Genomic DNA, 15,836 nt, shown 5'->3' on the forward strand with positions numbered 1-15,836 from the left:
TAAGGTTACAAAACGTTATGCGGCATGATCCCAGGCTCAGCCAGGGGAACAAGGTGAGGTGGTCACTCTGTGGAGCAGCGTGCCCCCAACGGGCCCTCCAGAAACACCACGGGATTCTGCTTATTTCCAGTTCTGTGATGACAGATGCAGTCTGGCTGAGGGACTCTAAGAAGGGCTGGGTTTACTGGGTCTCCCGTCTGGGTCCCCTGGGTGCAAAGTGCGCACTTTTCCAGGTTTGAGCAGTCAAGCTACTGTTCCCTGTGGCCGGGTCCAGCCTCCCGTCTTAGTCTTAGGAACGTGCATTCAGTTGGTTCTGTGCTGGGCTGGGGCTGATGGTCATGATCACACTTCTGTCAGAGATGTTACAAATGCACGATGAGCCTACTCAGAAAAACAAACTTTAAAATTCTTTTCAAGCCCTTATTTATATGTAAAGCAGGCCATTGGTATTGCTGTAATTACTTAGTAAAGCAGCTTTTAGGTCTGTGTAAATGCTGCCTCAGGATGATGTAAGATTCTGAAAATTTGCTTTTGAAGCTGTTTTGTCATGTTTGCTGGCCCTGCCCAGCTTGCACACATGGCCTTATCACCTCGTCAGTTCTGTCAGTGGGACCGGCCTCCCTACAAGTACCTCGGGAGCGTTTCCAGCACACCCTTCCCCAGAGTGTTAAGAGCCAGGTTTCACTCCTGCTGAGGACTGGGATGACGCGGTGTGGCGTCGCGGAAGGAAAGAACCTCAGCGTCTCAGAATTGGGAAGTGGGACAATTTATTCAATAAACATTTTCTTACAGCAAACAAGGCACCAGTCTTTGACCATGTATCCCTCATCCCCAGACCGCTAGTGTCCTAGAGCTGGGAGAGGCTTGGCGCTGGTCTTCCCTGGACGGGCTGTCCCTGCCACCTTCTCCATAGGTCTGAGGGCCCCCATGGGCTGGAGACATCCTTCCGCCTCCCCTCCCAGAGCTCACTCCTCCGTCCTTGGTGAGCCTGGCCTAAATGACTAAGACTCTATATTTTAAGGTCTGCCCTTTGTTTCTGTAGTTTTGTATAATCACATAAAATAATTCTCAAAAGTCAGTTTATATATATATGTGTGTGTGTGTGTGTGTATATATATATATATATATTCCACCTGACAATATTATACAATAAATACTTCAATAAATTGCTGTGTGACACACTCATATTGAGAAAATGAAAGAGATCTGTGGGTTTTTCAAGGGTAAAAGATAGCTTCTCTAAAATATCTGGATACAAAGTGAAATCCAGAAAAGGGCGTGGCCACACCATCCCTTATCAGAGAGCGTGGGCAGGCAGGACCCGGCCAGCTGGTACTTCCTGGTAGGGCGGGTACGAGTCCTACTGAGAACTGTGCCAGGGCTGCCAAAGGGCACAGACTGGTGGTTTGTGTGCATTGCGCCTGGGGTCCCCTGGCTGGGAGGGAAAGGTCTGAGCCTGACTGTGGCGCTGGAAGCTTAGGGCTCCGGGGCATCAGCTAGGCCTGGCCACAGTCACCTGCTCATCCCAAGGCCAGCTAGAAGGTTACGGTGAGAGGTGACTGCAGCCATTGCCCACTTCTCTCCCAGGCCTGAGAAGGGGCAATGGCTTACCAGACCAGCTTGGCCCCCAGGACATCTTATGGTACCCCGTTCCTGTAGCCTGTTTTGTGTGTAGGTACAGGGGTTGGGTAACTTCCTCAGCAGGCAGCGGGGGCCCTGCACCTTGAAAGAAGTTGCAGCAACTCCCAGACCCCCATCACCACTGCTACCCGCATCCCATCACTGCTGCAGCAGCACAGAAGGACTTGGGACCTGGTCTTCTCAGGACACCCATCTGAGCTTGGGGCCATATTCCCACCCCCGTGGGGAAGATTCTTTCAAGAGCCCCAGAGCTGGATAGACCCAGCGAGGCTAGGCTGCGGTTGGGCACCGAGAGCCTGTCAGCTTGTGGGAAGCGTCCGCTTCATCCGTGCAGAGGGGCAGGCAGGGCCTGGCCGCCCCTGACCTGCAAGGTTGTTCTAGCTCTTTCATCTGGTGGGTGGATCCCAGCAGTGAGCCAGGGCCGCAAGGGGGTGGGCAAGGGGCCCTCATCCACAAGAGGGTCTGTGACGGAGGAGGAGGGTGCAGCTCCTATGTGGAAAGGCTGGGTGAGCGTGCAAGTGACCTTGCACGTGTCACAAGTGAAAACAGCTCCAGACTGTCACTGTCCCCTATCAGCCCCCATCCAGTGTCTCTCTGGTGCCTGAGGCTGCTATGCCCCGGGGCCACAAGGAGAGGCTTGGGCCCTGTGGCCCCTGCAGGCTAAAGGCAGGGCTGGGAGAGGGGCAGGTGGGAACCAGGCAGGCTGGGCGGCCTCTGCCCTCCGTCCTGGCACTCCCAGCAGGCAGCCCATGAGAACACTAAGAAAGATGGAAAAGGTGGGGCTGGGCCACAGCAACGAAGCTGAGGCTGCCGGGGCCACTGGGGCCAGGAGGGGCCCAGGTCTGCAGCTGGGGAGGGACAAAGCACGTGCTCCTGGGCACACTGAAACGTCTCCCCTTTAACTTAAGCTGGCATCCTGAAATCACTCCCAGTCTGGGACTGCCAGTTTGCGTGTCACCTCCCCAGGCTGCCTGTAGTGGCATCTCTGGGTTGAACTGCGGTGGGCAGTTCGGCGGGCTCCCTCCTGCGTGTGGCCCCCGCCACTCTGCCACGGCCCCGAGATTGTTCGCACTCCTGCTCCGTTTGCCCGGCGAGAGGGAGAGCCTGGGGTGGCCGGTCATACACCGAGGAGGACAGCACTGAAGTGGGAGCCTCCGCGCACTGTGAGGGAGGAGCTGCTGGCATTGTCCAGGAAGACGGAGGTGTACTGCCCCGCCTGCGGGGAAGGTCAGCGTCAGCCTGGATGCCGCCGGCCTGCAGGTGCGCCCACCACACACCATGCCTGCCCCGCCCCGCCCCACCCCACCCAAGGACAGTAGCGAGGGCCGGCAGGCAGGCCTTGCCCTCAAACCCAGCACCCCTGACGCCTGGTCTAGTGCCTCCTCCCCAGCTCCATCAGCCCCGGCACCAATGGGCTCCCTGTAGTGCATGTGCAGGGGAGCAAGCCTCTGCTCAGGGCCAGAGCGGGGCTCGAGCGTCAAACAGTTCCCTCTGCTGCACTCGAAGCCTGAAAGCGTGCTGAACTCACGTGTGACGGTGCCCCTTCCCCCCACAGGCCCGGCCACTGACCCATCTGGTAGAGCCATGGTCGGACTGGTACTCTGCCTGGCTACTCCGAATATGGTCCAGGCATCAGAAGGGTTACATCCCCAGATGTGAGCTGGGAACTCCCAGAGATGCAGAATCTGGGCATTTGCATCTTAAGACCCCAGGCACGCTGTGTGCCATCTGAGCTCACGCAGCAGTGCCAGGGACCAGACCTCTAAACGCCTTCCAGCAACCAGAGCCGCCTGCAGCCACAGCCTGGCCTCCGATCCTGGCTTTGCTGTGCGAGCTTGGGCAAATTACTTAACGCTTCTGTGCCCTCGTTCCCTTATTTGTAAACAGGGGAATACTATTTTCTACCTCAGAGTGCTGTGAGTAATGGGTAATTTATGTTAAGTGCTCAGAACGGGCCTGGCCTAGTTAGTGCTATTTACATGTGAGCTTTATTCCACACATCTGTACCTAAATTTTTCTTTCTTAGGAAATCTCATCTTTTCATCAGTTTCTCAAGCCCTTGCCCAAATCCCCACAGTTCTAGAAAGAGACTGTCAGTTGGGCTTTTGTGTAGGAAATAACTGCATCTGCTTCCCGAAGTCCCAATGGGCCAGGGGGTCGTGATGTCATCCTGGGCAAAGAGCTGACCTCTGTCACTGCCCCCCGCCCCCTTGCCCACTGAGTCCCTTCCGAAGGGCTCGTTACGGCCAGAAGCACCAGTCCTCAATATGGGGGGGCCAGGTCTGGGGAAAGGAGCCCCGGTCTCGGCCTGGCTCTGCCTGGGCTAGCGGGAGTGCTCTGTGCCGCCCTGACCCTTGCCCGGACCTGGAGGCTGCGGGCACTGCACCCAGAGCTCTGAGCACCCACCAGCACCCCTCCCTGCCCAGTCACCCCCATGGCTGTGTCCGGGTGGCCCCCCCATAGCTGAGCCTGCCCCACACACCTGCAGATACAGAACGCCGTTGACCGAGATGGTGAAGAACTCGCTGCTGCTCTCCAGCCCCATGACAGCCTCCAGGGAGCTGTGGCCAAAACAGAAAGAGGGTGGGCCTGAGACCCCTGCCCCAGAACCACCAACTTCACCCACAATGTGCTCACAATCACCGCAGCGCCCGACACCAGCAAAGTGCCATGAGAACGGCTGTCTTAGCCGGGGCTTCCGGTGGAGGTGGCATCTGAACTGGGTCCCCAAGAGGAGTAAGGACAGGCTCCACAGGGCTGAAGGTGTGCCGTGAGGGCCGGGCAGCAAATCCTGGCTCTGATGGGAAGCGAGACACTGGCCAGTGCAGCTGGAGGTGCGGGGCTGGCAGCAGTGAGGCTGGGTTCAGGCCAATGGGTGCAGGGCTTTCCAAACCAGAGTGAGAAGATTTGAACTTCACCCATGCATGCCTTCTGCAACCGCTGTGGAGCACCTGCTCTCTGCCTGGGCTGTTCTGGGTGCTGGGGACACCGAAGGGGCAGCCCTGCCCTCCCGGACCAGCAAGAGACGGGAAGCTGGACAAGTTCACGGAGAAGGGCTGGGAGAGAGCCTGGGGAGGGTCCGCACAGACTGGTCAGGACAGGCCTGGGGACGCGACGCTGGCGCCTCGGGTCGCCGGAGGGGAGTCAGTCCCCTGTGGGGGGCGGGCAGAGCAGGGGCTGGGGCGGGCCGGGCCCCCACGTCCCGGGTCGGGGTTCGGGGAGCGCGCGCCGGGGCGGGAGGAACGCCTGACGGTGGCCGGGGGAAGCCCCGAGGGAGGAGGCGGGCGCCCGGGCTGCGCGCCCTGCCCGCGCCCACTCACGCGTGGTGCTGGCACCGGGACTGGATGCAGATGAGTAGGCGCAGGCGGTCCCGGGGGCGCGGCGGCGCCCGTCTCGTCTGCTCCGCCAGCGCTGCTGGGGAGGCACGGGGGCGGTCACCGGGCGGCAGGGACCAAGCGCGGGGGCGCGCCCCCCCCCCCCCAGGCCCCGCCCCAGCCCCGGGCCTCACCCACGTGCAGCGTGGCGGCGAGCGCGTAGAAGCCGGCGACGGGCGCCGTGTACTGGCCGCTGGTCAGGTTCAGGCCCGGGCCGCGGCGGAAGGCGCCCTCGGCGTTGGGCTGCGGGCGCACGGACGGTCACCCCGGGCCCACCGCACCCGCCCCGCCCCGGCCGCCCCGGCCCGGACTCACCACGTAGTAGACGCCGAGCTCGTGCAGCGCGCGCCGCTCCACCGACGCGTCCCGGCGCAGGCGGCAGTGGAAGGCGGCCTCGATGCGCGGCGCCCGCGGACCCGGGGCCAGGGGCGCAGCCAGCAGCGCCAGCACGCCCGCGCCCCCCGCCGCCGCCGCCTCCTCCTCCTCGTCCTCCTCGTCCTCCGCGGGGACGGCCGGCACCGCGGCGGGGCCGCGCGGGCGGGGCTCAGGCTCCAAGCACTCGCGTGTGCGCGCCGCGCCTGGCACAGAGCGAGCGGTGGCCGCGCCGGGACCACCTCGCTCGCCCTTCCGTGTCCCGCCCGGACCCCTTCCCCAAACCCGGGCGCTGCTGAGAGCGCGGGGGGCCATTACCGGTTACCCCGGAACCGCGCGCCGGGCGCACGCAGTCGGGCCTGGCGGGTCTTCGGAAACTGCCTCCTGATCCTGCGGCTGCACCTGTTTCCTTTCACGCTTTGGCTACTGGGAAGCTCAGGGCTGATTCACCCAGGACCCTCGTTCTCCTGCTTCACCTGCCTATCCTACCGCTTCTTCCCCCTTCCCGCTGCTGTTTCTTCTCTGTTTACATTTTTGTTGTATCAGGGAATGCAATAGTTTAAGCCAGACTGGTCATTTTTGAAAAGAAGCTGGGTATAAATAAATAATTTTGCAGCTATATTGCACATAATGTGGAGGTTCTTCAGCCGCTGAAGCTGGTCTATTTAAATGAACAGTACATTAAACTGAAGGGGGAAAAAGACTCAGTAGCTCTTCACAATGACATTATCTAGTCAATAGCGTGAGCTGCGACTCAGCAGCTGGCCACAGTGCAGGGACACCGCCCTCGGGGCCGGAGCCCCGCTCAGCGCTGCTCTCTCCGCCTGCGGCCTCCAGCGGCTGCCCCATCGTCCTCCCTGTGCTGCCCCCAGACACCATCCTCCTTGCCCCGTGAGGGCGGCCTCCTGGTGCCCTCCCATGCGGCTCTGAGGCCAGCGGCAGAGATCTGTCAGGAGAAGAGGCGGGGTCACAGGTGATCAGGGGGTAGAAGGGGGCCTGTGTTACTGGGCTGAGCCTCCGATCTCCCTGGTGTCACTGCGGGGATCAGAGGAGCACTTTACAAGCTTACGGGGCCCTGAGCCCCCTCTGACAGTCCCCATGGGCTTAGATCTCTCGGCCTTTGCTAGGCTCACCGGACTCGCAAGTGGGGCGTGGATGCTGGTCCCCAGGCCCCTGCTGAACACCGAGTGGCCAAGTCCACCTTCCTCTGGAAGCCACCTCCTCACCACACTCCTCCCACCTCCCCCGCAAGCTCCCGACCCACGGCCTTGACCCAGGCCAGCACCGGAGCAGAAGCCTCCTTGGGATACGGGTCAACAGACAAAGGTCTAGCCCACCTCAGCTCCTCCAGGATGCCCTCCCCGGCCCCGCTCACACCGGGGGTGGGGTGGGGGCCCCGCCCTACCTTTCAGCAGCAGCTGGAACTCTTTCAGCAGGACCTCAGGTGGGGTGATGGGGCCCGGGGGGCCCTGGGGGCCGGGGGGCCCTGGGGGACCTGGCAGGCCGAGCTGAAAGAGAAGCTTGACGGTGAAGACATCTGAACAGGCAGGCTGGGGACCGCGGGCACCCCCTCTGCAAGCTCTTGCCACCGAGCCTGGCAAGGGGGTGGGGTCCTGCTTTGACCCCTGGGGTGGAGGTCAGCCTCCAGGGCCTCCGATTCCCCTGAGGAGGCAGTGAAAGCTGCAGGCACAGGGCCTCAGGGTGGTGGGGCCCCTGGGGCAGGGCTGGGGGGAGGAAAGTGCACGAGTGGGGAAGCAGAGGGCTGCAGCCCAGCCCCGGGGCTGGATTTCCTGATGCAGGGAAAAGGGGAGGGAGGGACACGCCAGGCTGCTTTCCACTCTCAAGGTCGTCTCAGCAGCAGTTGGCAAGCTCTCCCTGTGCCTGGCCCAGCACCGGGGCCTGGGGTCCTCAAGGAGCCCTCACTGGGCTGGGCTGGTACCCACCCAGGAGCAAGGAAGTCCCCTGCAAGGAGGAGCCTGGGGGAGCCCCCAGCTCAGCGTCGGGGGTGACGGGTCAGGCCATGGTGACAGCCCAGCAGCCCGGCTGCCTCAGGCTCAGAACCCGGCACTCGGTCACTGGGTCAGATCTGGGGCAGGGTGAGGCCCAAACTCAGCATGGGCAGCACAGCCGTGACCAGAGCGCTCACCCCAGGGGACACAGCCCTCCTTGGGGCTCAAGGCAAGAGTCAGCCGTCAGGACCAGGTGCCAGGTCCCTGCCAGGCTGAATGAGAGTGGGGGCCGGCAGCTGCCAGGGCCCCCACGTCCCCCAGCCACTAGGAACCAGACCGTGTCACCCCAGCCCGCCCGTAGGCCCCTCCAGCTTGCTCCCTGACTGCCCTACCAGGCCAGCCCAGGCCTCCCGTGCCAGGATGCAGAGGGGAGAGAAAGCGGGGAGCCAGTGAGGCTGCCTGGCATTCCAGGGGTGCAGGGTAAACGGTTGGAACAGGCCCCAAACTCAGGGTCACTAGGCCCCAGCTTGACAGTTCTGTGCCCTCTGGCCCGAGGGTGAGGGTCTCTGCTCGTTGGAACTGCTCAGGGTGTCCAGGGGGAGCCAGTGAGGGGTGTGGGGTGGTGGTGGTGGACTGGGGGTTTGGGGAAAGGCCCGTGGGTGGGGGCTCACACACACACAAACCCACACCCCCCACACACACACACCCAAGACACACACACACCCAGGACACACACACACCCAGGACACACACAGCCCAGGACACACACACACACACCCAGGACACACACATACACACACACCCCCGAGGACACACACACCCCAGGACACACACACACACACACACCCAGGACACACACACACACACCCAGGACACACACACACACACGCACACGCAACACTGGCTGGAGCTCCAGGGCTCACCTTCAACTTCCTGGCTTTGCCTCTGCTCCCCTTCTTGCTGTTGGCGCCCTTGTCACTCTGCCTAACGAAGAGCATCCAGGCATCTCGCGGATCGATGCCGCGCACTTGCTCCACGGGGGGCTCCTGGAACATGGCGGCCATCAGCCGGTCTGCCTCCCCTGGACGCTTTGCAGGAGGTCACTGTGCAGGACTGGCCTCCGGCACCCTCGGGCCCCTGTCACTGCGCCCTCCAAGACAGCACAGCCCCGGCCCCCAGCCCCGCGGAGGACGACCCCCGGGGGACAGGCCACTCCACAGCCTGGACTTGCGGGAGAAGAGGCCCCTGGGCATGGGTGCGTGGGAATCAGAGCACGTGGGAATCGGGCTCTGCTGGGCCACCAGGCCTGTCCCAGCTTCCGTCCCGGGAGCTGCAGTGAATGCACCTTCCTGGGAGTCGGAGAATCAGACCACCGGCTCCACGGGTGCTCAGGCAGGGGCCCCCGACTACCAGCAGGCCCCCCGACCAAGCCCGATGGTCCGAAGTTCCAGGGAGGCCAATTTCAGCCCTCAGCGATGATAAGCCTACAGTCCAGTGCGGTTAGGGGGACCGGGGTAGGGGGGTGTCCAGCACTGAGATATGACTCCAGGCGCCTGCACGGCATGTGACACCGCTCGTCTGCCTCAGGACTTCTGAGACGCGTGACCTAAGCAAGGACAGTGATGGTTCCAGAAATGTCCATTCCCCTTCACAGTGCGTTCTGACTAGTCCTGACACGGAGGAGAGTTCCAGGAGGTACCTTGCAGGGAGAGGCCCTTGGCCCTCTGGGCAGTGGGCCTCGCACAGTCTGAGCTCCAGGCAGGGCTGCCAGCTGGGACGGAAATTGGCTCCAGAGGGCTTAGATGAGGTCATGGGTGCCGACTCCGGTGACTGATGGAAGGACCCTGGGGTCTTGGAGCCACCAGGCCCTTTCGTCAGAGGCAGACTCAGTGGTCTGGCAGCCCCTCCGCAAGGATCTGGGGCTTCCCATCAGGAGCCAGTGTGCTGTGATGGGGACGGGCTTCTGTGATGGAGGAGCCGGGGAAGCCTCGGAAAGGCCTCAGGGTGCCTGGGGCTTCCCCACATCTCCCTGGGTGCTGGGCCCCGCGAGGCGCCCCCCGACTGCTTCCTCTCCACGGACACCAGGACCTGTGGCCTCACTTCACGGCCTCACGCTGCCCTCAGTGGAAACACGTGGCAGGAGGATTCTACGTGGGCTGGACGGTGTGCCACGCTGGCCCTCCAGCTGGACCAGTAGCCTGTGGAAGGACTCAGACCCCAGTTTGGTTTGGGGAACTGAAACAGGTGGGACCACGTTGGTCTGGGGGTCTGGGAGATGGGCCTGCGGCAGTATGGGTGGGTATCTGGCAACTGCCCTGGCCGACTGACGTCTCCAGCCTCCAGGGGCTCTCAGAAAGGAGCCTCTGTGGACCCAAGGAAGGTCCCAGGCCAGAACCCCACCTGGAAGCACGTGAAGCCCCCTCTGCTTCCTGCCCACCACAGCCCAACATCTGGCACCCCTGCCCCCCAGGGGTTGTGGTTGGCTGGCTGGGTAGGGTTTGCCTTCAGTCCATGGGAAGTGGCCGGAGGTGATGGGAACGAGGGCTTCGGGGAGGCCCCTCCCAGGGGGCAGGCAGGGCTGGCCGCCACCTCCACCTGTCTTTAATGGGGGTGTCCTTTAGCGGGGGCATCATGGTTCCCAGAGTGATGCTGAGAGCAGAGGTGCAGGCTTGAGGCCCCAGCAAGGCTCTGCCCTTTGCACTGCCCACAGGCATCTTCAGAAAAAAGAAACTCAAAGCTCCTTCCCCGACGGCCCTCACCTCCCTGTCTGAAAGGCCCCACCCACACTGAGGGCCCCTCTGAAGGCCCCAATTCCCCAGCCTCCTCCAACCTGAGCACCCTCTTGTGTAGCAAGGGAAGGAAGAAGCAGGCTGAGCTAAGCATCACCGGCCTCGGCCAGAAATCACACGTCACTGGGGGCCCGGCACCCCACCCCTTTCTCCCCTGCACCCTCCCCAACCAGCAGCAAGGCAGTTTTTGTTTTCCAGAGAGACTTGCACCAAACAGATTGGGGGCAGGGGTGGGCTGCGGTGGTGGTCAGTAACTTGCTCACACTTTTACAAATACGTTCTTCCCAATTTCAGGAGAATGAAGTTATTTACACTTTACTCACTTCACAACGCAGAAGTCACCAAAGAAAAGGCATTTCCCCCGGTCTGGTAGAACTTTGCTTCAATGCCAAAGAACTACCCCAAAAGCCAAGGTCACGGCTGGCCTTAAGGCGCCCGTGGGGAGGTGCAGTGAGGAGGCGTCCAGACCTCCTGGGCCTCCCCCGCAAGCTAAGCGTTTTTCTGCCCACTTTACAAAGGAGGACACCCAAGCCAGCCCAGGTCCCCGCTCGCGGCGCCGCGCTCCCCACCGCCCCGGAAGCAAGCGCCCTCCGCCTCCGGGGCGCCCTGGAGCTCAGGAGGTGCGGGCTCCGGGTGGGGAAGCTGAGGCCCGGAGGTCTCTGGGGCGCTGGGGCCCGGGCGAGTAGTCGGGCGGCGTCTTACCAGCGGGCTGGCGGCCGACCCTGCGGGCAGCTCGTTCCCGGGCGGCGGCTCTTCGCGGGCGCGGCTCCCCGAAGGCGCGCCGGGCTCCGGGGAGCCGAGGCCCGCGGCGGCGGCCAACAGGCCCGCGTACGCGAGCATCAAGGCTCCGGCAGGGCAGCAGGCGGGGGCCATGAGGGCGGCGGGTCCCTCTCTCCTACGAGCGCTACGTCTGGGACTCGCCCTCTGGCTCCGCGCCTTATAACGCGCTTGAATCCCCCGCGTCGCCCGGAGAGCGCGCATCACCGCCGGCGCCCCCTCCCGGCTCCCGCGCGCGCTGCAGCCGCGGGGGCGGGGGGCCGGTGCGGGGAGGGAAGGGGGCGCTGCGGGGCGGGGCACGCGTTAGGAAAGGGGGCGCGGGGTCGAGGAAGGCAGTACAGGGGAGGCAGGGGGCTCGGGGAGCGCTGGCTGGCGGTGGTCTGAGCGCCCCCTCCTGTCGAGCTCGTTTCCGCCCCAGCTCGGGACTCCCGGTCCCTCCTGCGCTCTGTCCCGCGCTTCTGCTTGGCGGGGAGCCCGGACGCCCCTTCTACCGACCCGGGGCATCCCTCTCTCCTCCCTATCCCGCGCGTCTTCTGCGGGGACCTCGAGACGCCTCCTCCCCATTCTCCCGGCCGCGCCCTGCATGTTAGATTGAGCACATCGGAGCGCAAATACCGTCAGGGTCCCTCCCTGGAGCCCCTTTCCCAGGCGACGGCCCCTTCCTTCCGACGCAGCCTTCTCCCCAAGGCTGGGGCACCCTGAGGTCAGAGATGGGCTCTTCCTCCCCAGCAGGGCGCACCTGCAGGGGCCTCCGGGGGCGGGGGTGGGGCACGGAGCAAATCTACAGCCGGGGACAGGCGCCCTGCAACTGAAGCGGGCGCCCTGAGGCCTGGACTGGGAGGATTGAGCCCAATCTCGACCTGGGGGCCGGGTCGGGGGGGCCGATCCGACCCGGGACCACATTACCCGCAGCCCACCAGGATCAGCGCAGGGCACGCCGCGGGCACACGTGGACCAGGCCCTGCAGGCCTGGGGTCCAGGCTCCTCCTGGAAAAGAGCAGCCCCTTCACTCTTCCATGGGCTGTTTGTTCTATCACCTGCGCGTCGCCTCTCCACCCCTACCGTCCACTCCGCCCACACCCCGCCCCGACTGCCTGCCGAGGCTGGCACTCCAGGCTCTCCTGTGTCCCTCCCCGAGGGTCCTGAACCTGGTGGGTAAATAGTGCATTTTATTCAGGGGGTTCAAGGGAAGGGCACAGCTGAGGATTGCACCTTACAAGGGCCTGCCACCCTCACAAGGGATGATTTCCACCTCTTCTGAGAAGACGGGGGACCTCCCCCTGTCCTGTTTCAGAGCGTGGCTCCGCCAATTTCAGCAAGTGCAGCCAGGGCCTGGGGGAGGGGCTGGGGGTCATCCTCAGTCAGGGCCTCACCGCCTCGCCTCGCCTGCAGTCTTCCCCACCCCTGCACTGTTTCCAGGGGACAGGAAACACTTAATACTTTAGAAAAAGCCTGGTATTAGATGTTAATTTTTCCCTGTGATTCTGCCTCTTTTCCTGTAGGATGGGGGGATGGTGGTAGTTTTGGGGGGGTTTAAAGAGAAAAACACCCTTCCCACCCTGAGAATGTGTCCCCGCCAGGGTGTGTCCTACAGACTTACTCTATGAGACTTACTGAAAGGCAAATTAGAACTGCAAAGGAGTTCTGTCTTTATCTTTATTCAATTTGGGGGGGAAATTATCAGTGGAATGAAAAAACTGAAATTCCTATAGAAATTGTTGCTCTCCAAGAAGATATTTGAGAAATACTGGGTTTTATAATACATACTCAATAAACTATATGAACTTATTCCATCGGCAACCATTTGCTACAAATAAGGCCATTTGCTCCAAAATTTGTAGATGGTGTTGCCAGAAGGTTCTCAAAGAATTCAGGACTTCTTGGGTGGCTTCTCATTTCTGGTCCCACAAGGAACATCTGTTAGGAAGCCGGGCATTGGAACTTTGTAATGACATGTGTGTGTGTGTGCTGGGCGTGTGCTTCAGCGTTAGGTATTAAAATTTTGTTCACTTTCATTTCGCGGGGGAGACTTCATCTGGGACCATGGGATGCCAAGTGTGGGGTGTTTTCGTCGTTGAAACCCACAGTCCGCTGGCAGAGAGGGGCTTCTGTCCTCGGGAGATGCAGCTCTGTGAACAGTACCTTCATGTTTCTGAAAAAGCTTGTCCACATCCAGCACCTCATTCACTTCTCACTGGTCAGCCCAGCGAGATGAGGGTTCGCTAGGGACTCACAGCCTGGGCTCGGGGCTGGGGCCGGGCTGGGCCCTCTGGCCCCCTGGGCATGGTCACATCTTCACAGCCACATGTTTTGCCCATCAGGGTCCTGCCTATTCTTGCTGATGAACTTGAAGGTTATTGAAAATACAGCTCTGTCTTTTCCGGGACGGGAACCCCTTAGGTGTGGGGTTTCCTATGGGGGTCTGGCTGTGAGGGAAGCCCAGACAAACGCGTGCGGCTGCCACTCTTGAACCAGGGGCCTCATCACGAGCTTTCCCTTCCTGGGGGGATGGAAGTCCAGGGGGGCAGCCCGATGTGGTGGGAAAGGGGCTCCCCCTGGGCTCTGCCCCTCACCTGAGGGTGGCCAGCCTGTCCTCGAGCTCCTTGGAGGCTCAGCTTCCCTGGCTGAGAGCTGGGATTAATGCACGTGTCCTCAGGGCCTGCTCTAGGAGGAGCTGAGTCCATGGCAGGTCCTGTGTGGAGCCACGAGCGAGGCCTGCTTGCCTTCCAGGCTGCCTGAGCAGTGAGGGTCATCACATCACAGCATGGGGGCGCGGAGGGTAGGTGCCCTCAGACCTACCTGAAGACAGAGGCCCTGGGCCATAGCAGAGCATGGAGAGAGCCCAGGTCACACCCAGCCGCGGGTCTGCTCAGCAAACCTGGTCCTCACACGGCCCTCTGAGGCTTTGGAGGAGGCACACCTCAGGGCCTTCAGGCCCTCATCCCCCGGAGCCTCAGTTTGCTGCTCTGTACAATGGGCACAACAACAGGGGGACGTGTGGGGAGGGAGGGACCAGATTTGGGTCACGTGAGGACGTGTGGGGAGGGAGGGACCAGATTTGGGTCACGTGATCCTTCAGATAGTCTTGTGACACCATTTCCAACTCACAGTAGGGAGCCCCAGTCCTCACAAGGCCAGCATTGAGGACAGGAGCTGTTGCTATGTGAAAAACAGTTATTTTCCCAAACAGTGAACAATCCTCATGATGTCATAGGCCTGCCAGAGGGCCCAAATCAAATCCGTTCTGGCACTGTGCAGCCTCCAGTAACCCTCTCCGGAGGTGATGACACAGCCTGGCCGTGGGGCAGGAGAGCACAGAGGGCTGGGGCCTTCAGGTGGGGCTCCCTGCAGGTTTCTGGGGTCGCATTCCAGAAACGGCCTCTACTCAGAGGAGGGGGGAGCTTAGCAAAGCATGCAGCTCAACGACCACCACAAACAAGGTTCCGATGACCCTGGGGGCCCCTTCCACTGCAGCAGCATCCCGTGGGCTCAGAAGTGAGGGTGGCATCTGAGGGTGAGTTCATGGATCCCAGGGAGGAGGGACTGGATGGAGTGGCGCAGGAGGGGGCGGGCGGGGCTCGAGGTGGCCTCCCCCACGCGCCTTCACGCCTGGCTGAAATCTAATCCTCATTCTTGGGCCCTCATGTCACAGGCTCAGCCCTGGCTTCCCAGCGGCCTGCTGCAGTCAGGCTGTTCCCACTCTCCTCTCTTCCTCCAAAGGAAGGACCTTTGCAGATGAAGTCATGGGAATCAAAGCTCCCTCTGCCCCCAAAACAATGGGAACCTTGTTGTGTGGTCTCCCGGTATACAGGCGGGCAACCTTTGCTGTCCGTCGGAGCCTTCCCAGCATGACATCATCTAATTCTCAAGTCACGTGATTGTCCCCATTGCACAGACAAGGAAACTGAGGCTAGGTCTTGGGATCGGCCTGAGATCACGTAGCCACCAAATGAAAACTCGTCCAGATCCAGGCCCCGCAACTTGAGGTCAGTAACTCTGAAGCCCACAGATTCAATTCAATTCAATGAATGTTGACTCAGTTCCTGCTGCGTGCCAAGCACAGGGACAAGTGCTGGGAACCTGCATGTACCTCCTGGATGGGACCGTGGGCAACCTCAGGTCTAATGCTCAGGGGAAGCATTCCTTCTCACCTCTCACCAAGAGGGTCTCTTGGGTTATTTTCTGCTAATTGTTTCCATGTTTTCAAGAGATTCATTTTAAAATTAGGCCTTAGCCCACCTCTCAGCTTATTACAAGATGGTAGGCTCTCAATGGCTCCGTTTGCCATTGTGGGAAGAAGCACATTCTTAAATGTGATTGTGACCAAGGTAATTCCTAGGACAGTCTATTAGCTTTGAGGACATCACGTTGCCTCCTAGGGTGTTCATGCCAAACAGGCAATTACTTTCTCCGTGAAGAGTCTCATCACAGTCTATTCCATTCTTCAATTAATCCGCTTCATGCCCGGCTGTTCTCCTGTGTACCTGGTCCTGCACACATAGCAACGGCAGCTACGCTCAGCCTGAGCGTCCAGCGCTGTGCTGGGCGCTGGGAATCAAAGACGAATGACATAGCCCTGGAGGAGTGGACATCCTTATGCTGTATGTGGCTGAAACTACCCCGTTCTTCAGCCACTACCAGAGTCCAGGTCAATACGCATACTTTCCACTGGGCCACCTGGTCAACCAGCCAACTGGTGCAGTGGTCTAAATGGACTACAGTGAACTGTCATTTGACCAGTCCATTTAATTACAAATGTCAGCTGGCTGATTCCAGCAATCCCTGTCCCTGCCTGGTACAGGGAAGATGCTCAGTAATGAAATGGTCTTGTCTAGGAGGTACTGGAAAATCCAAGTCCAGTGGAAATGGCTAGAAGCATCCCTAACCCCGGCTCATCTGGGGACCAAAGGGAGCTTCCCCCGGCTCAGCTGTGC

At 61.1% G+C, this 15,836-nt stretch overlaps 1 protein-coding gene across 3 annotated transcripts; it reads right to left on the minus strand.

Annotated features, from left to right (window-relative positions):
• Nucleotides 1-728: 728 nt before the first annotated feature.
• ERFE (erythroferrone) lies at nucleotides 729-11,081 on the minus strand. Of its 3 annotated transcripts, none has more exons than XM_033859451.2 (8): nucleotides 10,828-11,081; nucleotides 8,260-8,382; nucleotides 6,793-6,895; nucleotides 5,331-5,593; nucleotides 5,150-5,258; nucleotides 4,962-5,052; nucleotides 4,124-4,202; nucleotides 2,624-2,857 (listed from the first exon to the last, which is right to left on the minus strand). In XM_033859451.2, exons 1-8 carry the CDS (start codon nucleotides 10,996-10,998, stop codon nucleotides 2,759-2,761), a joined length of 1,038 nt encoding a protein of 345 aa, XP_033715342.1. In that variant the 5' UTR covers nucleotides 10,999-11,081; the 3' UTR covers nucleotides 2,624-2,758. The 3 variants fall into 3 exon arrangements, with proteins under 3 accessions (XP_073663140.1, XP_033715342.1, XP_073663141.1); XM_073807040.1 differs by having other exon boundaries at nucleotides 4,962-5,055; XM_073807039.1 differs by lacking the exons at nucleotides 4,962-5,052; nucleotides 5,150-5,258 and having other exon boundaries at nucleotides 729-2,857; nucleotides 10,828-11,013.
• Nucleotides 11,082-15,836: the final 4,755 nt, after the last annotated feature.

Source organism: Tursiops truncatus, chromosome 7, assembly GCF_011762595.2.
Source record: "Tursiops truncatus isolate mTurTru1 chromosome 7, mTurTru1.mat.Y, whole genome shotgun sequence".
Taxonomy (NCBI): Eukaryota; Metazoa; Chordata; class Mammalia; order Artiodactyla; family Delphinidae; genus Tursiops; species Tursiops truncatus.